Source organism: Mya arenaria, chromosome 14 (assembly GCF_026914265.1).
Source record: "Mya arenaria isolate MELC-2E11 chromosome 14, ASM2691426v1".
NCBI lineage: Eukaryota > Metazoa > Mollusca > Bivalvia > Myida > Myidae > Mya > Mya arenaria.
In genome coordinates this window covers 37,524,102-37,548,849 of record NC_069135.1, presented here as the reverse complement: position 1 = coordinate 37,548,849, position 24,748 = coordinate 37,524,102, and the positions used below count along the sequence as shown (strand labels likewise).

The 24,748-nt window shown below is 37.8% G+C and overlaps 3 protein-coding genes across 3 annotated transcripts in view; all 3 read left to right on the top strand.

Moving 5' to 3' along the window:
- Positions 1-11,689, top strand: part of LOC128217045 (glutathione S-transferase-like) — a 145,815-nt gene extending 134,126 nt beyond the window's left edge. Inside the window, exon 8 of the transcript XR_008258177.1 lies at positions 10,272-11,689. The gene's annotated coding sequence lies outside the window, so the exon portion shown is untranslated. The remainder of the gene's footprint in view (positions 1-10,271) is intronic.
- Positions 198-10,277, top strand: LOC128217044 (glutathione S-transferase-like). Its single transcript, XM_052923864.1, has 7 exons — positions 198-639; positions 3,561-3,704; positions 3,939-4,076; positions 5,185-5,280; positions 6,209-6,324; positions 6,570-6,677; positions 9,902-10,277. Exons 1-7 carry the CDS (start codon positions 597-599, stop codon positions 10,076-10,078), a joined length of 822 nt encoding a protein of 273 aa, XP_052779824.1. The 5' UTR covers positions 198-596; the 3' UTR covers positions 10,079-10,277.
- Positions 11,690-14,774: 3,085 nt separating the features above from the next.
- On the top strand, positions 14,775-18,584 carry LOC128216792 (uncharacterized). The gene is made up of 2 exons (XM_052923454.1): positions 14,775-15,917; positions 16,862-18,584. The coding sequence occupies exons 1-2, from the start codon at positions 15,583-15,585 to the stop codon at positions 18,237-18,239; spliced, it is 1,713 nt and encodes a 570-aa protein (XP_052779414.1). The 5' UTR covers positions 14,775-15,582; the 3' UTR covers positions 18,240-18,584.
- The last annotated feature ends 6,164 nt before the right edge of the window (positions 18,585-24,748 follow it).

Here is a 24,748-nt window from a genome sequence, read left to right as displayed (position 1 = left end):
AATAATTGCTTTTTTTGTTATTCTGGATATAATGACAAAAGTATAAATTTACATCACTTAAACATAATGGGACTTTACCGCTTTTTTAACAATTGGACAGATAAATCAGACTGTCTGAACCCTTGTTTTTTGCCCTATTCTAAAAACTAAATTATATCAGGGGTACCTTTATTGAACTGCCATGTCCGAATGCTGATTCTAAAAAAGGACCCGTATATTTGCAATCTGGTGCCGAAACAAGTAAAATTAGTCTAATTAATTAAAAAATATAACAGTTTAAAATAAATAACACAAAACTAAATAAACGTTTGTGATTTGCTTCCGGGTTGAATAGTCTGTCTTTTCCACTGTTACGGCTTATAAAAAGTGACCTACTTTCACTTCCGAAAAAAGGGCAAAATCTAGCACATACACACATATGCTACCTTAATCAATGCATATAAGGTCATGAGCGATAACGAGTCAACATCTTATCAGCTATCCCGAGTGAATGCACTGCTTCCGCGTCATCTTCTCGATCGATGTTATATTCTTAATGACCAATGTTTTGTAAGAGACTCGAAAGTTATTAAGACAAATCAAAACAGGGGAGATAAATGGGAGATTCAAGGAAAGGATGTTATGTTTCAGTTCTGACAGGTAACGATTCTATGTTATGTTCTATAGGAGAGGATGTTATGTTTATGTTTTTACAGGTAAGAAATCTATGTTTTAATTTAACAGGTAAGGATTCTTTGCTTGTTTGTTTTCTGTTTTAACAGGTAAGGATGATTGGTTTCTGTTTTAACAGGTAAGGATGCTTTGATTCTGTTTTAACAGGTAAGGATTCTTTGTTTTTGTTTTAACAGGTAAGGATGACAGGTAAGGATGCTTTGTTTCTGTTCCAAAACGAGAGGATGGTATGTTTGTGTTCTAACAGGTACTGATTCTATGTTTCTGGTGAAATAAGAGAGGGTGGTATGTTTCTGTTCTAACAGGTACTGATGCTTTGTTTCTGTTCCAAAACGAGAGGATGGTATGTTTCTGTTCTAACTGGAATTGATTCTATGTTTCTGTTTTAATACGAGAGGGTTGTATGCTTCTGTTCTAACAGGTACTGATTCTATGTTTCGTTTCTAACACGATAGGGTGGTATGTTTCTGTTCTAACAGTTACTGATGCTATGTTTCTGGTGAAATAAGAGAGGTTGGTATGTTTCTGTTCTAACAGGTACTGATGCTATGTTTCTGGTGAAATAAGAGAGGGTGGTATGTTTCTGTTCTAACCGGTACTGATGTTATGTTTCTGGTGAAATAAGAGAGGGTGGCATGTTTTTGTTCTAACCGGAACTGATGCTATGTTTCTGGTGAAATAAGAGAGGGTGGTATGTTTCTGTTCTAACCGGTACTGATGCTATGTTTCTGGTGAAATAAGAGAGGATGGTATGTTTCTGTTCTAACAGGTACTGATGCTATGTTTCTGGTGAAATAAGAGAGGGTGGTATGTTTCTGTTCTGACGGGTAATGAGTCGTTGGTTCGTGTCTAACACCAAATGATGGTATGTTTCTGTTCGAACTGGTATTGATTTTATGTTTCTGGTCTAATAAGAGAGGGTGGTATGTTTCTGTTCTAACGGGAACTGATTCTTTGTTTCTGGTCTAATAAGAGAGGGTGGTATGTTTCTGTTCTAACAGGTACTGATGCTATGTTTCTGGTCTAATAAGAGAGGGTGGTATGTTTCTGTTCTAACAGGTACTGATTCTATGTTTCTGGTCTAATAAGAGAGGGTGGTATGTTTCTGTTCTAACCGGAACTGATTCTATGTTTCTCGTCAAATAAGAGAGGGTGGTATGTTTCTGTTCTAACAGGTACTGATGCAGTGTTTTGTTCTAACAGGAGGGGGTGGTGTGTTTTATTCCCGCAGATACTGATTATATGTTTTGTGTCTAACACGAGAGGATAGTATGTTTCTGTTCTGACAGGTAATGATTTCTGTTTCTATTCTTACATGAGATAATGTTTTGTTTCTGTACATGTTCTTACACGAGATAATGTTATGTTTCTGCACATGTTCTAACACGAGATAATGATTTGTTTCTGTACATGTTCTAACACGAGAGGGTGTTATATTTCTGTACATGTTCTTACACGAGATTATATTTTGTTTCTGTACATGTACTTACACGAGAGGGTGTTATGTTTCTGTTCATTTTCTTTTACGAGATAATGTTTTGTGTCTGCACATGTTCTAACACGAGATAATATTCTGTTTCTGTACATGGTCTAACACGAGAGGGTGTAATGTTTCTGTACATGTTCTAAAACGAGAGGGTGTTATGTTTCTGTACATGTTCTAACACGAGATAATGTTTTGGTTTCTGTACATGTTCTAAAACGAGAGGGTATTATGTTTCTGTCAATGTTCTTACACGAGATAATGTTTTGTTTTTGTTTATGTTCTACAACGATAGGATGTTATATCTATGTACATGTTCTTACACGAGAGGGTGTTATGTTTCTGTACATGTTCTTACACGAGAGGGTGTTATGTTTCTGTACATGTTCTTACACGAGAGGGTGTTATGGTCTGTACATGTTCTAACACGAGAGGGTGTTATGTATCTGTATATGTCCTAACACGAGAGGGTGTTATGTTTCTGTACATGTTCTAACACGATAGGATGTTATGTTTCTGTACAGTCACGTTTTTACACGAGATAATGTTTTGTTTCTGTACATGTTCTTACACGAGAGGGTGTTCTGTTTCTGTACATGTTCTTACACGAGAGGGTGTTATGTTTCTGTACATGTTCTAACACGAGAGGGTGTTATGTTTCTGTACATGTCCTAACACGAGAGGGTGTTATGTTTCTGTACATGTTCTAACACGATAGGATGTTATGTTTCTGTACAGTCACGTTCTTACACGAGATAATGTTTTGTTTCTGTACATGTTCTTACACGAGAGGGTGTTATGTTTCTGTACATGTTCTTACACGAGAGTGTGTTATGTTTCTGTACAGTCACGTTCTTACACGAGAGGATGTTATGTTTCTGTACATGCTCTTACACGAGAGGGTGTTTTGTTTCTGTACATGTTCTAACACGAGAGGGTGTTATGTTTCTGTACATGTTCTTACACGAGAGGGTGTTATGTTTCTGTACATGTTCTAACACGAGAGGGTGTTATGTTTCTGTACATGTTCTTACACGAGAGGGTGTTATGTTTCTTTATAGCAGGTAAGAATGTGTTGTTTCTGTTCTAACACGATAGGATGCTTTGTTTGTCCTCTAACAAGTTGGGATACTTTTTTGTTGTTTAGTACGTCGATAAGAAAATTATAAGCGTAGTTGTTTTACATTCTTACGTTCTATTTTGTATATTGTGTTCATTTTGATTTTTTCTACACTACCAAATCTGATTGAAATATAATCTCCCAACATTTTTTTAATTTGATTTGCCTAAAGTTAATTTATACTTATATTTCAATTATGTGTACATTCTTTATAAATACAGGATAACTCACTAGAATAAAGTCAACAATAGTTTGATGTTTTTAACATATGCACCTTTGTTTCAGGAGTATGCATCGCCTTCATGGCTGTTGGTGTAGGATTGATCGTGCAGTACGTGAAGTACAGGACGTCTGAATGTGTTTGTCCTGAAACATCAAAGTCGTCAAAGCAGAGCGATGGTATTGGAATGCTTCGACCAAATGCAAAAGGTAACAAGAAAGACAAATCTTGCTCAAATTACTTCGAAGGGAGAGGAGTTATGTTTTCTTACATATTTTAAACAGAAGTTTAATATATTTAATCTCAAAAAGGCCGTGAACACAGTTTGTGCCAAGTAAATTACTATATGTATTTTGTAAACAATGGTCATATATCGTATATCAAAACAATTGTAACATACTTTATGAGTTATATATACGTTTATAGTTTTCCCTCTTTTACAGTTTCGCATGATTACAAATTGTTTTACTTCGACTGTAGAGGGCGTGGTGAAATTGCCCGGATGATATTTGCATACGCTGGACATCCTTTTGTTGATAAGCGCATCAACTATGATGAAGAATGGCCTTCAATTAAATACGGTAAAAATGTTAATTTTGTTTTATATCACACGTCTTCAGAATTTAAACTCATACCACCAATACTACCACCAATATATAGTATATGTTTCACCATGTGCTGTTTTATTTAGCCTGATGGTCATGGTTACTCAGAAAACAAATGACTATAGTTACTTGGCTGAGGATGAAAGCTAATATTTTCACTTTAACTGTGTTATTTGTATGCCAGGAAAAAATAAATCGTAATGAAAATGGTCTTTCAGAGATTTTTTTTCCGAATGTTCAGGGGCGTACCTGAAGCATTTCGAATAGTGCACCATAACAGTTGAGCGCGGTGTCAACAAGTGAAGGTCTCTCTATATTTAGGTCTGAATATGCTGTTATAGGTCGGAGCGGGTCCGGTGTCGTCGGCCGTGGGACATTGTTTTTTTTTTTAGGAAAACAGTTATTAAGAAACTATTTTAGATTATTCTGAGCTAACATTAAGTTAAATTACGACAAATACTACCAGTGAAAAGTTATACAGTATACACCCTGTAAGCGTTTGAGTTTTATTTCCGATTTCGCGATTAAAGTACGCATATAGCCATTTCGCGGGGATCTAAATTCATCTGTACGCACGGGCGTACTTGATTATACCCAGGTTAGCCCATGGACACATCAAGACCCGCGAGTAATATAATGTTATGATAACTACAGGACAAGCCAAGCAGTCAAAAAAACACTAATTTGATCTTATTGAAGTATATACAGACCGAACATTAACATGAGGCAACGAAATCAAAACAGTAGCTATTCAATACATTGTATGCGCGAAAGAGGGCCGAGTGTTCAGAAATTTATTGTGCTATCAAAGTTGTAAATACCATCGTTGTTAGCTTTAAAAGGTGAACTTTTTAATGATATACTCATGTTTTTACACAAAAGGGTACAGTTGAAACAGTTGTCGCGAACCTTGTTAGAAATACTACAGATTACACGTGTCCATAAAAGTTCTAGAAAAATAAAGATTTGAAAGTTATCAATGAAGTCATTAACAACTTTAATAACTTTCAAGTAAGTACTGAACAATTAGCCCTTATGTAATAACACACCTTTGAACAATCACAAATTGTATTTGTAATTTCAGATTTTCCCCAGTATGTTCTTCCAGTGCTTGAGATTGACGGGTCCAAAAATATAACACAGAGTATGGCCATAGCCCGCCATCTTTCAAGAGAGTTTGGTAACACATGTTTTGCTAAAGTTCATCATGGGCCGATCGTTCAGAACTTTGTTAAAGTTAACGACAGCTTTTGGCATGAAAGTTACCAAGGATAACGTTAACACTGCCGTTCACTGTAACGAAGTTCTGAACAATTCGCCCATTGTTTTATAAAAACATTTTTGCTCTTTGTTGTGGATGGTGTTATAACTTCCTAACGACTGATGTTACAATCTTCTATTGATAGTTCTCGTTTGAGCTCATTTGTCTTTAATGATCATTAGAATACAACCTATATCTACAGTCAACGAAATTGCAGATAGGCAACCATTAAGTTCTCGGCTCAATCATTAAGAATTTCAACATTCGCTGGTGTTTAAAGGTCCGTCGACTGACACGCATCCTATACACACTCCCTGCGTCAGATTTATTTGAAGAATAAGAAGAGCTATACTACTGACCCTGGCGTCGGCGTCGGCGGTGGCGTCGGCGTTGGCGTCACACCTTGGTTAAGGTTTTGCATGTAAGCACCTTTAAGTCATTATCTCAGTAAATACATCAGTTATTGCATTGAAACTTGGGATATGTATTCCAAACTATCTTACATACTAAATTAATGAGTTGTGTATTATAAGATACCAAATATATATTTGGGCGTTTTGTAATTGATTATAAAACCCGCATATATAAAGGCTAATACTTTTTAATTTGTACTTGAATCATATCCTTCTTGTTTGTTTTGATCATTAAAGACAAATGTTAAACATAATCTAAATCGGCAAAATTAAATTTAAAACACAGCATCAAATCATTATTATGCGTCTTTAAATCAATAAAGGAGTCACTCAGTGGTAATGTTTCAAAACTATATTGTCGTATTGTCTAGGAATGTTTTAAACGCACATCGTAGATGAAAAAAAGAATATATTATCCAAAGACTATTTTTCAGATATATATGGGAAAACTCCAACAGAACAAACAGTTATTGACGAGATTACAGAAACCGTTGCTGATATTTATAACTTTGCTCTCGAATTTCAAGTAGCTCCAACATCCCAAGAAAGGGTAAGACTACATATGTACAAATATATCAGTAATTTTTAAGCATTTTAAGGAAACAAATCAACAATTTGTATTTTAAATTACACTTTAATGAAATAACGTTGGACTATATATTGACACGCATATTGTTAGATAGTGCAAAAGTACAGTGTTTTTACAACACATTTATGAGATTGATGCCATGTATCATAAGTTAATTCTGGCGTTTTGATATACTAACATACTTAAACATTTGCGTTTCCTTACAGGCACAGAAGAAGGCCGAGTTTTATAAAGTTGATTGTCCAAAGTTTTTAATGTTTCTTGAGAACCTTGTAGCTGAAACGGGGCGAAATGGTTTTGCTGTTGGTGATAGCGTAAGTCGGTTTTGCATGTGTATTTATATGTAATTGCTCAAGCTATTTCTAAAGCTGAAATAAAGATTGCTCGAAATGTTTGCTTCCATTGAAAACAGTAGGCATATCAGTCACATACTCGAATCTTTAAAGAATGGTCACGCAAATCCCAGGATCATTTGACATAAAGGTGATCAATACGCAAATACGTCGCAAGGGTCGGGTGTGGTCTAGTAATATGGATATTCGCCTCTACCAATACAGTGTTGGTTTAATAACCATAAGGAGCTCTGCACAGTTCATACAATGAACACTACAGTGACGAGCCCAGATGTCAAAATATAAAAAATAAGCCCTGTTTAGAGACACAAGGTGGGGCCGAAACGATAATGAAATAGAGACACAAGGCGGGGCCAAAACGACAATGAAATATAGACACAAGGCAGGGCCGAAACGACAATGAAATAGAGTCACAAGGCGGAGCCAAAACGACAATGAAATAGAGACACAAGACAGGGCCGAAACGACAATTAAATAGAGACACAAGGCAGGGCCAAACGACAATGAAATAGAGACACAAGGCAGGGCCAAAACGACAATGAAATAGAGTCACAAGGCGGAGCCAAAACGACAATGAAATAGAGACACAAGACAGGGCCGAAACGACAATTAAATAGAGACACAAGGTAGGGCCAAACGACAATGAAATAGAGACACAAGGCAGGGCCAAAACGACAATGAAATAGAGTCACAAGGCAGAGCCAAAGCGACAATAAAAAGAGACATAAGGCAGGGCCGAAACGACAATAAAATAGAGTCACAAGGCAGGGCCGAAACGACAATGAAATAGAGACACAAGGCAGGGCCGAAACGACAATGAAATAGAGACACAAGGCAGGGCCGAAACAACAATGAAAAAGAGACACAAGGCAGGGCCGAAACGACAATGAAATAGAGTCACAAGGCAGAGCCAAAGCGACAATAAAAAGAGACATAAGGCAGGGCCAAAACGACAATAAAATAGAGTCACAAGGCAGGGCCGAAACGACAATGAAATAGAGACACAAGGCAGGGCCAAAACGACAATGAAATAGAGTCACAAGGCGGAGCCAAAATGACAATGAAATAGAGACACAAGGCATGGCTAATCGACAATGAAATAGAGACACAAGGCAGGGCCAAAACAACAATGAAATAGAGACACAAGGCAGGGCCGAAACGACAATGAAATAGAGACACAAGGCAGGGCCAAAACGGCAATGAAATAGAGTCACAAGGCGGAGCCAAAACGACAATGAAATAGAGACACAAGGCAGGGCCAATCGACAATGAAATAGAGACACAAGGCAGGGCCAAAACAACAATGAAATAGAGACACAAGGCAGGGCCGAAACGACAATGAAATAGAGACACAAGGCAGGGCCAATCGACATTGAAATAGAGACACAAGGCAGGTCCAAAACGACAATGAAATAGAGACACAAGGCAGGGCCGAAACGACAATGAAATAGATTCACAAGGCGGAGCCAAAACGACAATGAAATAGAGACACAAGGCAGGGCCGAAACGACAATGAAATAGAGTCACAAGGTAGGGCCGAAACGACAATGAAATATAGACTCAAGGCAGGGCCGAAACGACAATGAAATAGATTCACAAGGCGGAGCCAAAACGACAATGAAATAGAGACACAAGGCAGGGCCGAAACGACAATGAAATAGAGTCACAAGGTAGGGCCGAAACGACAATGAAATAGACTCACAAGGTAGGGCCGAAACGACAATGAAATAGAGACACAAGGCAGGGCCGAAACGACAATGAATAGAGACACAAGACAGGGCCGAAACGACCATGAAATAGAGACACAAGGCAGGGCCAAAACGACAATGAAATAGAGACACAAGACAGGGCCGAAACGACAATGAAATAGAGACACAAGGCAGGGCCAAAACAACAATGAAATAGAGACACAAGACAGGGCCAAAACGACAATGAAATAGAGACACAAGACAGGGCCGAAACGACAATGAAATAGAGACACAAGGCAGGGCCAAAACGACAATGAAATAGATTCACAAGGCGGAGCTAAAACGACAATGAAATAGAGACACAAGACAGAGCCAAAACGACCAGGAAATAGAGACACAAGGCAGGGCCAAAACGACAATGAAATAGAGACACAAGACAGGGCCGAAACGACAATGAAATAGAGACACAAGGCAGGGCCGAAACGACAATGAAATAGATACACAAGCAGGGCCGAAACGACAATGAAATAGAGACACAAGGCAGGGCCAAACGACAATGAAATTGACACCCAAGGCAGAGCCAAAACGACAATGAAATAGAGACACAAGGCAGGGCCGAAATGACAATAAAATAGAGGCACAAAACTATAAACAACACATATATGAAAACAAACACCTCAAATATACACCACACACATCAAAATAACCATATCTATAAATGATGGAAATAGCGCCTAAGAACGGTCTTGACCTAACAAAAAGGACACAGTACCGGGTTCGACACAGAACACAAAATTGGGAATGAATTATATCAGCTTTCTGCTATCGGCACAATAGAGCTAAATTAAATTAATATAAGTCAAAACTACTAAAGCTATGAGGGTGATAGTGTTGAAGTGATATACGTGTCTTCCTGTTACCCTAGTGTGTGTGAGTTCATCAGGTTCCTTCAAGGAAACTTTACTTTGGCCCAAACAAACGGACATAGTTTCAACCCTGGACATCGTCTCTCGAGAGTGATTCCATAAGTTTTCAGCTCTCGTCATAATCGAGTTAAAATAGATTAATTAAAACTAAAGGTACTTAAAGTGACACAAAACCAATACATACAATTGTAAAACAAACATCAATTTTGACTGATAAACCTTTAACTGCTTACTAAATAATGCCTTTATGGAAAATATTAAATACTGATAACAAGAGTATAACCGTGTATTTACTTGATGAAAACGCAAAAACATTAAATGATTGGTGAAAATTAAAAGATTTACTGTGATCTACTATCGTCTCATAAGGTAGAAATACCGTGTTTTATGCACCTTTCTTGCAAATTAAACTCGGTATTCTTCATAAGTACCATTGTTTTCGACATTTATTCATCCTTTTTGGTAAATTTAAACAATTATATTAATTGTGGCAAACCTTATTTGGGAGTAAGACTGCATCTTTAAACAACAATATATATGTCTCTATCACTATTCATTATGGCCTTCACAGTTCACAGTTGCTGACTTGATGCTCTTCGTCTACATTGAACATACGGAAGCACATTTTACACCACCCGAGGCGCCATTGCTGAAAAACTATTCGCTTCTCGACCGGAACCGGAAATTGGTTTCGTCAATTCCAAGGATACAGGAATACCTTCAGAAAAGACCGGAACAAGATCTGTAGTGATTCAAGTTGAAAAAAGTGTTTGTATAAAATAAAGAAACAAGGAGCCCCAGTCTTATCGTATTATAAAGAACCTTTTTTGCACGGAATTTTCATCTTACCTTCTGAATAGGCCGGAACAAGATCTGTAGTGATAAATTGTCTTGAGACCAGTCTTGACCAAATGACAGTAAAGTTGGTAGGTAGTTGGTAGGTAGTTGGTTGATAGTTGGGGATTCAAATATTCAACTACCTACTAGTTGCCAGTTGGGGATTCGAATACTCAACTACCTACTAGATGCCAGTTTGGGATTCGAATATTCAACTACCTACTAGATGCCAGTTTGGGATTCGAATATTCAACTACCTACTAGATGCCAGTTTGGGATTCGAATATTCAACTACCTACTAGTTGCCAGTTGAGGATTCGAATATTCAACTACCTACTAGTTGCCAGTTGAGGATTCGAATATTCAACTACCTGTTAGTTGCCAGTTGAGGATTCGAATATTCAATTACCTACTAGTTGCCAGTTGAGGATTCGAATATTCAACTACCTACTAGTTGCCAGTTGAGGATTCGAATATTCAACTACCTACTAGTTGCCAGTTGAGGATTCGAATATTCAACTACCTACTAGTTGCCAGTTGAGGATTCGAATATTCAACTACCTACTAGTTGCCAGTTGAGGATTCGAATATTCAACTACCTGCTAGTTGCCAGTTGAGGATTCGAATATTCAATTACCTACTAGTTGCCAGTTGAGGATTCGAATATTCAACTACCTACTAGTTGCCAGTTGGGAATTCGAAAAAAACAACAGAGTTAGATGTTGATGTTGATATTAAGCTACTCGTCTATTTCCAGTCGGTTATTCGCGAGTATTCAACTAGTAACCAGTTGGTAGTTGGGGATTCAGATATTTGTCTTTTTTATGGTTTGAAGGTACACATGTTAAGAAATCAAACATTTCTTGTGTTTTTATTCATGTACACAGATGTATCTTTGTGACAAACACTGGTTATATTCACTATTGTTCGTACTTCCGCCAGTCGGATATTCGACCATTTCCATTCGGTTTTTCGCAAATATTCTACAAGCCATTTGGTTCTTCGATTATTGCCAGTCGGTTATTCGCGAATATCTAACTACCAACCAGATGTATTACTAGTCATGCACACATATGTACCTCCGTTAACTTGGAGGTTGTTTTATTCCCGGGAACGTCTAAGAAGTGTCCTCGTTGTTGTTATAATTACATTCCCCCTTTTGTCCCATTCACAAGAAATCGGATGTAAATAGGTTTATCATTCAATGTTTCTGATAAGCCCAACGGCTGGCCCTTAATTGAGACGTGTTATACTGTAATTAAAAAACACACTTAAGTATGTAATCGTTTTGAGTTTAAACATATAAACAAGAGTTGCAATATGAATTACATTTACTGTAAATTTATTTAATTTCAAAACATTAGATGGTTAAAGAACTTTGATCTTCATCAACATGTAAGTAAGTAAGTATTGGGTTGTGATTCAAATTACGGATATTAGCATAATATGTTAGTTTATGGTTTGTTCTTTTACTTATGTTTGTTATCTTAAAATAAAACAGATTTTAAACAAAATATTTCACACCAAACAGTGTTTCTGTAGTTTATGTACGGAATTCTTCAATACAATGATACATAATAAGTAACGTTATTTTGTTGTTTGTTTGCATAATTTGATCTTGTTATTGCCATATTTCAGATATTCCTACTCCTCATTGTTCAAATTTCAAAGCATTTTTAACATAACATCACAGTTTACACCGTTTGAATGATCTGGTATTTCTATTTTAAGTGGTGTTTATATTATATGACACAAATGAAAATGAAATATATTTCCTTTTTTCAAATCCTCTAGACTTTAGATATGATGCAATCAAATAACAATTTCATAAGTTACAGCCCTTTGTTATAGCGATACCATGTAAGAAATACCAACTAAAGTACATGATTTGATCTACATGACTTTCGTAGCAATATGAAAACTAGTAAGTATCAGAACCTTTGCATACACGAACGGTAAAATACCTCTCGTTCTCAAGCTAAGCACCTGGTGTATATCTATATTTCAGAAAAAATGTATTTAATGGTCGAATTTGATAGATTTGAGATTGAGATTGTACCTAACTTTCTTCGTAATATTAGATCATGTATAGCTTAAAGGTATCTTGCAGTGGCAAATCAAGGATTAGTGCTCATGATCCAGAGTATGTAAGTTATTCAGTAAGGACGAAACATTTTGGCATGCGGCCCTCCTTCACAATAAGAATTGGTATTACTAAAATTGATGACAGGGGATCCATAGAACATTGTAGTTATGCGTTTTGGTACAAAAAGATGCTGCGTAAACAACTTCAACTTAGTTCCTTGAGGCAGCAACTTAGTATCTTAGGGCCACGACTTAGTAACTTGCGGCCACATCTTAGGAACTTGAGTACACGACTTAGTAACTTGGGCCACGACTTAGTAACTCTTCGCCACAACTTAGAAACTTGAGGCCACAACACAGTAATTTGAGTGTGTGTATGAGGTAACTTTTAGTACGTGAGGTTTCGGGTCGTACATGAGCTTACTTGGTGTACATGAGGTAACTCGGTGTGTATATGGAATACTAAGTACACAAAAGGTTTGATATTGTACATGATATTACTTGGTTACATGAGGTAACTTGTAGGACATGAGGTTACTTGGTTTACATAAAGTAACTTGGTGTTTATGATTTACAGGGTGAACATGAGGTTTCTTGTTGTTTATGTGGCTATTTGGTGAACATGAGGTTACTTTGTAAACATGATGTTACTTTGTTAACATGAGGTTACTTGTTGTGCATGCCGTTACTAGGTGAACATAAAGTTACTGCGTGTTCATTAGGTTACTGGGAGTACATGAGGTTACTTGGTGCACATGCAGTTACTTGGTGTACATGAGGTTACTGGGTGTACATGAGGCTACTGGATGTACATGAAGTTACTGGGTGCGCATTAGGTTACTTGGTGTATATGAGGTTACTGTGTGTGCATAAGGTAACTGGTTGGACATGACGTGACCGGGTGTGCATGACGTTACTTGGTTTACTTAAGGTTACTGGGTGTTCACGAGGTTACTTGGTGTACATGAGGTTGATTGGTGTGCATGAGGTTACTTGGTGTAAATGAGGTTACTGGGTGTACATTAGGTTACTTGATGTACATGAGATTACTGGGTGTACATGAGGGTACTTGGTGTTCATGACGTTACTGGGTGTACATGAGGTTACTGGGAGTAAATGAGGTTACTGGGTGTATATTATATTACTTGGTGTAAATGAGTTTACTGGGTGTACATGAGGTTACTGTGAGTACATGAGGTTACTGGGTTTACATGAGGTTACTTGGTGTAAATGACGTTACTGGGTGTACATGAGGTTACTGGGAGTACATGAGGTTACTGCGTGTACATGAGGCTACTGGGTGTACATGAGGTTACTAGGTATGAATCAGGTTACTTGGTGTACATGACGTTACTGTGTGTGCATGAGGTTACTGGGTGTACATGACGTTACTGGGTGTGCATGAGGTTACTGGGTTTACATGACGTTACTTGGTATACATAAGGTTACTGTGTGTACATTAGTTTTCTTGGTGTACATTAGGTTTTTTGGTATACATGAGGTTACTTGGTGTACATGAGGTTACTTGGTGTAAATGAAGTTACTTGGTGTACATGAGGTTACTTGGTGTACATAAGGTTGCTTGGTGTAAATGAGGTTACTTGATGAACATGAGGATACTGGGTGTACTTGAGGTTACTTGGTGTAAATGAGGTTACTGAGTGTAATTGAGGTTACTTGTCGTACTTGAGGTTACTTGGTGTAGAGTAGGGTTACTTGGTACATATTATATTAGTTGGTGTATCTGTTACTTGGTATATATGAACTTACTTGTTAAGCATGGGGTGGAATAGTACCTTAAATGTTAAGGTTTAGTACACACGTGGAAATTTCTTCCGAAATAGTTCGGAAATGAATTGTTCGGGGTCGTGAAACCGCTACAACTGAGTGTTATTTTTTGTGTTAATCGGCACTTTCACATTATATTTTTTAATGAAAAAATAGTGTTGTGTGACCCCAACTAAACGTCCATCTCCAGCTCGCTCGGTTTCATATGGAACATCCGGCCATTTTCTATTGAAAACAACCTCGGATGAATTTGGACGGTTTACATTGTTAGAAATATATTTGAACACTCTTCACCCCCCCCCCCCCACACACACACACTTTAAATCGTCCAAGTTTAGTTTTAATTTCGATAAAGGAGAGAAAAAATGTAATAAGCTCAAAATGCACCAATTCGGGCTGAAAAGTGTTAAAATAAATCGCAGAGTACTTTCAAACACCCCTGCTCACACTTTAAACCAAATAAATTTCGGTTCTGAGGGAGGATTGCAAGTCAAAATGTTATGCCCCTAAGTTACGCACCCTCATATATCGAATCATGGATCCGCCCCTGAATGCCATGGTACACTTAACGCCCGGCAATCAATTTGAACTAACAAAATGCATATTAAAACACAGCAACTTTTCTATGGATGTACCGGCATACACCCGAGGTTGATTTCGATGGAAAATGACCAAGGTATTCCGAATCGTGTCATTTCGGCAGTCTTCGGCAAGCTCGGGATATATTTATTTCGTTGCGCATTTCGAGTGTAGAAAGGCCTACTAAACCAGAAGTCGTGAACTTCTATTGAAATTAATACGGGACACAATCCCGGCATGATTAAAATGTGGTTTGGATTTGAAGAACAATAGTGTTAATTAAGCAAGGTTGTAACAAGGCTTATTATTTGGATATTGTGTAATATGTCAGTGTGACATTGATCTAAATTTGTGGTTTCTTCGTTTCAGTACAAAACAATTACTTCCTTGTAACCAAATACACAAACGTGGCTGAATGAACATCTATATTTTGATTTAGTTCGTGAATCTTTTTCAACTCAAGAGAGAAAAAATGGAAAATAATTTTGGATCATCAATTTCTTCCCATACATGGTGTTGGGGTTCGTGAAGCACTAGAATTCATGGTTATCATTCGTGGAAATGGGCCAATTCGCTATAAAATATACAGGAAAAGTACTTCCTACAACTATTCGGCCATCTCCGGTATGGTCCGAATAGACAATCGTTACAACTCGGCAGTCTTCGGCAAACCCAGGTGTAATAAGGCCCACTTGACAGTCGATAACATTTCGAAATGTTAACACAGGAATAAAGTACGGCATATTTAAAAACATTTTTGTATTTGAAAACTGACTGTGAATTGAGAACGGTTTAAATACGCTTATCATTTTGATATCGTGATATATATCAGTGTAGATTTGATCGAAATATTGGTTTTCTTCGTATCAGCGGAGTACAAAATTATTAACTTCCTTGTTTCAAATAAACAGAAACTGACTGTGTGAACTAGTTTGTGAGTCATTTTTAATCTCAAAAACGAAAATGGCTTCTAAGTTTGAATCATCCATTCAGAGGGGCTGTGACTTCATTCATGATTTTTCCTGCTCTCCGTGTGAAGAGAACGGATTTAACACCGAAGCTCACCATTATTGTACTCAATGCACAAAATATTACTGCCAAAACTGTGTTTCAAAACATAACGGATTATATCAGAAGCACGCGGTACTCGGACAGAAGGACGTGAAGAAATGGGAGGCAGCCCCAGGGGTTGTGGACGCCCTGGAGAGATGCGGGATGCACCCCGGGGAGGCACTGAAGCTGGTATGTGGTGACCATGACCAGTTGTGTTGTCCTGTGTGCGTCGCCGTGGACCACAGGTATGTTAGAAATATGACAAGTTTAAGGTGCACAACATAGGTTCATGCAAATAATAATAATAGTTATTATTATTATTATTATTATTATTATTATTATTATTAATTATTATTATTATTATTATTATTATTATTATTATTATTATTATTATTATTATTATTATTATTATATGTGCATTATAAAGTTAAACTCATTTGACTTTTAAACAAAACAAAGCTTACGACTTGTGTATATTAAAGAAATATCAGCCTTTATATACATTTATAATTCATTTTAAAGCCACGTGCCCACAAATTACCCAGTTTTAAAAGTACAAAATATCATTGATATTTTTTTATACGTATACACTTCACATGCCTTTTTGGTTTCGATCGTTTAAATAAAAGATGAGTTAGACATTATCATGCATTTTTCGCGTCAACCTATATTATGCGCCTTTGCTGTTATTCGTGTGCCGCCGTGGACCACAGGTTTGAAGGAAGAAAACGTCAATATAAAGGCGCATAACATAGGTTGATGCAAAACTATTTTATTGTTTTTATCAATTACTATTTTTAACTTATTTGACTTTTCATGATCAAAACAAAAAAGGCTTATGAATAAGTCCATTTTACAAAAAGATAAGTCTTTGAACATGCAAAAGGTGATTTCAATTAATAGCTACGTGGCCACAAATTCCCCAATCACTGAATCTGTACACAAATATTTCTTCTGGTTTTGATCAATCAAGTCAAATGAATAAACCATAATAATGCATTAAAAACTAAAATAAAATCATGTTTGCATCAACCTATATAGTGCGCCATTAAGACACAAAACGGTAACTTATCTATACGTAATTGCGTCAAATTTTTAATCATTTTCTTTAACATTGTCCCACATAAGCAAGGTCATATTCAGTTTATGCAGATCTGATTACAACTGTTTCACAACTTCTTTGTTTCAGACAATGCTCCAAAATCCATCCCATTCCAGATGTAGCAAAAGGTATTCAGAGAAATATTGAGTTTCAACAAATTCCAAAGAAGATAGCTGAACTTGAAAAGCAATTCGAGCTGATGAAAGAAGCAAGAATGAAGAATACGACATCTCTGAAAAAGACGCGGGTAGCCATTTCTGATGAATTAAAAACCATTCGTAAAAAGATCAACGAAATCCTTGACAATATTGAGAAGGCAACTTTACAGGACTTGGACGGAATGATAGCTGAACTTGAAAACGATATAAAGAAAGATATCGAAACTTGTGATAAAATGACTATCGAACTGCAAAACATGATTGCCGCTTTTCAAACAAAATCAATATCAAGCGAGTCAAAATCATATATTGCGTACAGAAAGAGCCAGGATATGATTTCACAAGCAAGCGATAATCTTCGTGGCATATCAGCCATTGAGTGTTACAATGTAACATTTCAAGCCAATAACCTTATACAAGAACTTTTATCTTCAGTAAAGACCTTTGGAGCAATTGAAGAACAAAATGTTACAACCAAACAGCGAGAAGATCCCCTTTTCGATCCAAACCACGTCTTCAGTGTTGCAGAGTACAAGCAGTACAATATGAAGGTGAGGGGTGACGAATATCAATGTGTTATCCGTGGCGTATGCGAGATGCCTAGTGGAGAGTTTGTAATAGCAGACTATGACAATTGTAAAGTGAAGCTCCTGGACAAGGAGTACAGGGTGCTCGACCACTGTGGTGTCCCGTGGTTTCCATCGGACGTGTGCCACATTGACGGAAATGAAGTGGTCGTTTGTGTTGACAGTGATTATGTTGATACACGAGGACTTTATTTCATTAATGCTACGAAAGGGAGATTCGTAACGTCGAGGAAGTTAAACTTCACCCATGGATGTTATGCCGCAGCTCATCATGGTGGCCAGCTTTACATCTCCTCCGGTAACGCCCTGTACGTCTACACGTTGTCGGGACAGAAGGTGAAGATGCTGTACGCGGACAAGTATGGGTATAGAACGGTGGGGAAATTTGCCATCAGTAACGACGGGAAGACAATCTACATCACAAACAACAGTCAATATCAACTGATCACCCTAGACAACAACGGCAACAAGCTGGCCTCTCTCACTGACCCTGACATGAACCAACCTAGAGGAGTACACGTGACACCTGCTGGACACGTGTTCGTCTGCTGCAAAGACACAGTGCTGCAGGTTGACAATGACGGGAAGAAAAAGTTTACCACACTGGCAAGGAAAGAAGACGGACTGGACTCACCGCAGGATTTATTCTTCAGCAGCCGAACTTCCTCTCTGATTGTTGATGGATATAAAAACACTCTTCTTGTTATCAAGTTAAATTAAAACTAAAAAATGTTTGATTTGGTACTATCGACTTGGGATCTTTCTTATTGGAATTATGTAAATTGTAGTATTGTCATACATGTATATAATTGTTTTGTTTAGACCGCATGCTATAAGTAATATGATATGAATCCAAAAGCATCTTGTGAATACTTATATTTTATCATATTTTGGACAATTTATATCCCACAAACTATGTGAAATATTATTTATATGTATATGTTCTATATGATGAATGTGGACTGTTCAATTTTCGTGTTTTTATATATAACACCGTCATATTGACTTATTCAATTTAAATATAATGATGATTTACTTGCATAATATACACACAGGTGAATTGCAATAAAAAATAATAAAACAATCTCTTTATTGAATGTCGGAGATATGGTTCACGTGAACGATCAGAAAATCATCTTTTGAAAAATGCATACTAGATTTCAAACGTATACTGAAATTAATTCTGAAGGACATATTCTCAAGAACACAAACCAAAAGCACAACATACATATCACGTATAACATCGACAGTCTCGGTTAGATTGAGACTTACATCTCACGTAAAACATCGTCAGACAAGGTTAGATTGATACTTACATCTCACGTATAACATCGAAAGTTTTGGTAATATTGAGACTGATATCTCACGTGTAACATCGACAGTCACGGTTAGATTGAGTCTTAAATATCTTTAATTACATCGACAGTCTCGGTTTGATTGACACATCTCACATTTTCCATCAACAGTCTCAATAGGAATAAGAATTACATATCAGGTTAAACATGAACTATCTCAATTAGAATGATACCTACATCTCACATACTAGTATAATATGACCGATCGGTTTGATTGAGACTAACTAACTACAACTAACGTGTTACATCGACAGCCTCCGTTAAAGTGAGACTTACATCCCACGTTTACCATCACCAATCTCAGTTAGATTGAGACGTACACCATACGTGTTACATCGACAGTCTCGTTCAGTTTGAGACTTATTGCCTAAGTTTAACACCGACAGTCTCGGTTCGATTGGGACTTACATTACCCATGTAGCATTGACACTTTTGGTTAGTTTGAAAGATATTGCCCGCGTTTGATATTGTTAGATGGGTTTTATTGAGACTTACATCACACGTGATACATCGACAGTCTCCGTTGGACTGGGACTTACATCTCACGTGTTACATCGATAGTCTCCGTTGGACTGGGACTTACATCTCACGTGTTACATCGACAGTCTCCGTTGGACTGGGACTTACATCTCACGTGTTACATCGCCAGTCTCCGTTGGACTGGGACTTCCGTTGCACTGGGACTTAAATCTCACGTGTTACATCGCCAGTTCCGTTGCACTGGGACTTACATCTCACGTATAACATCGACAGTCTCCTTTGGACTAGGACTTAAATCTCACGTGTTACATCTTCAGTCTCTGTTGGACTGGGAATTACATATCACGTGTTACATCGCCAGTCTCCGTTGCACTAGGACTTACATCTCACGTGTTACATCGCCAGTCTCCGTTGGACTGGGACTTACATCTCACGTGTTACATCGCCAGTCTCTAATGGACTGGGATTTACATCTCACGTGTTACATCGACAGTCTCCGTTGGACTGGGACTTACATCTCACGTGTTACATCGCCAGTCTCCGTTGGACAGGGATTTACATCTCACGTGTTACATCGACAGTCTCCTTTGGACTGGGACTTAAATCTCACGTGTTACATCTTCAGTCTCCGTTGGACTGGGAATTACATATCACGTGTTACATCGCCAGTATCCGTTGCACTAGGACTTACATCTCACGTGTTTCATCGCCAGTCTCCGTTGGACTGGGACTTACATCTCACGTGTTACATCGCCAGTCTCCGTTGGACTGGGATTTACATCTCACGTGTTACATCGACAGTCTCCGTTGGACTGGGACTTACATCTCACGTGTTACATCGCCAGTCTCCGTTGGACTGGGATTTACATCTCACGTGTTACATCGACAATCTCCGTTGGACTGGGACATACATCTCACTGGTTACATCGCCAGTCTTCGTTGGACTGGGACTTACATCTCACGTGTTACATCGCCAGTCTCAGTTTGACTAGGACTTACATCTCACGTGTTACATCGCCAGTCTCCGTTGGACTGGGACTTACATCTCACGTGTTACATCGCCAGTCTCCGTTTGACTGGGACTTCCATCTCACGTGTTACATCGCCAGTCTCCGTTGGACTGGGATTTACATCTCACGGGTTATATCGACAGTCTCCGTTGGACTGGGACATACATCTCACTGGTTACATCGCCAGTCTTCGTTGAACTGGGACTTACATCTCACGTGTTACATCGCCAGTCTCAGTTTGACTAGGACTTACATCTCACGTGTTACATCACCAGTCTCCGTTGCACTATGACTAACATCTCACGTGTTACATCGACAGTCTCCGTTTGACTGGGACTTACATCTCACGTGTTACATCACCAGTCTCCGTTGCACTATGACTAACATCTCACGTGTTACATCGCCAGTCTCCGTTGCACTAGGACTTACATCTCACATGTTACATCGCAAGTCTCCGTTGTACTGGGACTTACATCTCACATGTTACATCGCCATTCTCCGTTGCATTAGGACTTACACCCCACGGTTATCATCTATAGTCTCCGTTACACTAGGACTTACATCTCACATGTTACATCGCCAGTCTCCGTTGGACTTGGACTTACATCTCACGTGTTACATCGCCAGTCTCCGTTGCACTAGGACTTACATCCCACGGTTATCATCTATAGTCTCCGTTACACTAGGACTTACATCTCACGTGTTACATCGCCAGTCTCCGTTGGACTAGGACTTACATCTCACGTGTTACATCGCCAGTCTCCGTTGGACTGGGACTTACATATCACGTGTTACATTGACAGTCTCGGTAAGATTGAGACCTTCATCCCACATATAAAATCGTCAGTTTCAGCTGGACTGCGACTGCTAATACACTTGAATGGTAGGTGCATCTCTGTCCAGTATGAACCAAGCAAGTAGTTTTGTTAAGCAAAACGAGTAAAATGGTGAAAACTCAAACATCAAGATATGACAGTTATGTTTAGAATAATAGTGTTGTTAAAAATGAAACTTTTCCTTTACTAAAGATAGATCATTCAATTTTTTAGAAAGTGTAGTGTTTATTTAAAGCGAAAAGTAATTGAACAACTTACAAGAAACTATTCCTTACTGAAGATAGATAATTTATTGTTAAATTATATAGAGTTTCGTCACAGCTTCTTGTGATTGAACAACTCCAAGAAACGATTCATTTACTTAATATAGTTACTTCAGTTATGTTTTTTTTATTTACTTCAGCTAAAACCATACACAAGCTTAATTTAATTTTAAAATATTACATTATATTTATCATTCTCGTTGGCACAGTGTTACACGAGAGTGTGGTCTTGTGTTGTGGGGGGGGGGGGGGGGGTCACCGGCTTACTCGGAGGAAACCTACCTGTCCGTATTAGTGACCACACGCCTAACTCACATGCGCCAAGGCCGGGAATCGAGCCCGGGTCGCTCAGATGAGAAGGGCTAACTTATGCTAACCACTGCGCTAACCGAACAAGCTAAAACAGAAGCTGGCCAGTGTTTTTTTTTATAATTTATAATAATTTATTAACATCAAAAAAGCTTAGTTGTATTACTATGTTTGATACTTCTTATGATTATATATCATTCTTTCTGTACACTGTAAAACTTTAATAGAAATCTTATTTCAATAGGGGACACATAGTTTATGGAACGAAACCTGATTTCAGGGAAAAACATTTGATTTCAGGAAGGGACAGCTGCTTTCAGGAAGAGACACATGATTTTAGGAAGGTATACCTGATTTCACGAAGGGACTTATGATTTCAGGAAGGGGCACCTGCTTTCAGGACGAAACACATGATTTCAGTTATGGGCACCTGATTTCATGAAGGGACAGATGATTTCAGGAAGGGACACCTGTTTGTAGAAAGAGACACATGATTTCAGGAAGTGACACCTGCTTTCAGGAATGGGCACTTGATTTCATGAAGGGACATATGATTTCAGGAAGGGACACCTTGTTTTAGGAAGAGACACATGGGTGTTTTCAGGAAGAAACACCTACTTTCATGAATGGCCAGATGATTTCAGGAAGGGACAGATGATTTCAGGAAGGGACACCTTCTTTTAGGAAGAGACACATGATTTCAGGAATGGGCACTTGATTTCAGGAAGGGACAGATGACTTCAGGAAGGCATTGGTGATTTCAGGAAGAGACAGATGATTTCAGGAAGGGACAGATGATTTCAGGAAGGAACAGATGATTTCAGGAAGGGACGAAGGGACACCTCCTTTCAGAAAGGGACACATGATTTCAGGAAGGGACACATGATTTCAGGAAGGGACACATGGTAACTCTCTGACTTAGAATAACATACACATGCACTCTCCTTCTCACGGCCCTGCTTTAGAATGTTTTACATATACATTACAACTTGCATATTTATTTAAAACTGATTAACAACTATTAAATTTATTTAAATATCCGTAAATAGATTATTAAAAAAATGGTTGCATTTATCAGTAAATAAACGCGTACATTTGATCTGACACGTATGCATAGGCAATCCAAAAATATTTAATAACAGTTACTTTGAAATTTGGAAGGTGGAATTTGTTTGTATTTTTGTGGATATCCTGTTTATAGATGAATAAAGTTTTATGCTTAATGCTTACCATTGTTTTGTTAATTCTTTTCTTTTCTTTTAGATATGATCACAAGCAATTATTTTGCAATAATCGCACCGGCAGGTAAATTGATTGAGACATATTATGCGAGCGCAGTCAAAATTTGCAGACATTACAAAAGCAGTAGGTACGAAAATCAGAACACACCGTAATCCAATACCGCACTGATTGCAATTAATTGACTATATAGGCTATTTTTTGCCAATTTTGGTTAAGGTTAAATCACAATCAGAGAACATTATAATGGAAGTAGGTACGAAAATCAGAACAACCCGTCAACCTATTCCGCACGGAATTGCAATTAAGGAATTGAGCTTCAAAGAGACACGATAAAATATTTTTCTTACATTTGAATGCATTATAATCTTTCGCTCATTTGACTTTAAAAGACCAAAACCAAAAAAGGCATGTGATTTGTGTACCAAATAAAAAAATATAAGCGATATTTTGGCGCTTTTTTAACTTGGGATTTTATGGCCACGTAGCTATAAATGTCATTAGAACCAGCATCTTTAAAGGCAAATATGTTTTAATATATATACTTATCATCTGTTATTCTATCATAAAGTCAATTGAGTTTAACTCAATAGTACATTAAAAATACAAAAAAGTAGGTTGCATCAACCTAAACTGCGAATATTTAAAGCTGCACTCTTACAAATTGACAGTTTGGTTTTTTTTATTTTATGTCTCAGAATCAGCTCATTTTGGCATCAGTGCCTTCATTCATACTCTAGTTATTATTAATTGGACAAACTTTTTGTGCCGAAGGTCACCGCGACCATGACCTTTGACCTTTAAAAAACCAAAAAAGGTCATCTGCTGTTTTTGCCAATTTTATGGACCGAAGAAACGATCATACTCTAGTTATCAATCGGACAAGCTTTTTCGTGTCCAAGGTCATCGCGACCGTGACCTTTCACCTATTGAACTCAAAATCAATATGGGTCATCTGCTGGCAATAACCAACGTCCATAGCAACTTTGAAGAATTAAGGCCCTACGTACTCTAGTTATTTATTGGAGAAGTCATTTGTGTCCACCTTTGAACTACTGAACTCAAACTTTATACGGGCAATTTGCTGGTCATGGCCAACCTCCTCGCTTAGTTTGAGGACCGTATGACCAAGCATATTCTAGTTATCAATCGGACAAGTCTTTTGTGTTGAAGGGAACCACGACAGTGACCATCGAACTACTGACCCCTTAATCAATAGGGGCCATCCGCTGGTCATTAACAAACTCCCTACTAAGTTTGAGGGCCTTAAAGGGGCTGTACTCCTTATGATAAAAAAAAGAAAATTGTCGAAAACTGACATAAACTTGGCATTTGTTTTTACATTTTGTTACCTGTTTTTAAAATTATGATATCAAAGCGTAACACATTCTATTAGACAATTGTCCTGAGATTCGTTACAGAAAAAAAAACTTTGTTGGTGCCAATCTGGTGTACAGTCCCTTTAAGCATAAGAATACTATAGTATTAGAACTATATTATATCGGATTAGGTTTGGTCTACCGACCTACCGCCGACCGACCGACCGACCGAGTGACCGACCGATCGACATGTGCAATGCAATATACCCCCGCTTCTTCGAAATGGGGCATAATAACAAAGAACGGCCAATCATATCCCTACGCTCAGGTACAGGTATATATATTTCACAGATACGTCCACGAGTTGTATTTAAAAAAAGTTTATGAATGGTATAGTTTTTATTGAAATTTACAACTC

What these genes read in the sequence shown, in the direction of transcription:
- LOC128217044 (XM_052923864.1), top strand. Translation starts at nt 597, where the DNA reads ATGGGAGATTCAAGGAAAGGATGTTATGTTTCAGTTCTGACAG. An exon ending in CCATCTTTCAAGAGAGTTTG is followed by an intron (nt 5,281 to 6,208) that starts GTAACACATGTT and finishes ACTATTTTTCAG; the next exon opens with ATATATATGGGAAAACTCCA. An exon ending in CTCCAACATCCCAAGAAAGG is followed by an intron (nt 6,325 to 6,569) that starts GTAAGACTACAT and finishes GTTTCCTTACAG; the next exon opens with GCACAGAAGAAGGCCGAGTT.
- LOC128216792 (XM_052923454.1), top strand. Translation starts at nt 15,583, where the DNA reads ATGGCTTCTAAGTTTGAATCATCCATTCAGAGGGGCTGTGACTTCATT. An exon ending in TGCGTCGCCGTGGACCACAG is followed by an intron (nt 15,918 to 16,861) that starts GTATGTTAGAAA and finishes TCTTTGTTTCAG; the next exon opens with ACAATGCTCCAAAATCCATC.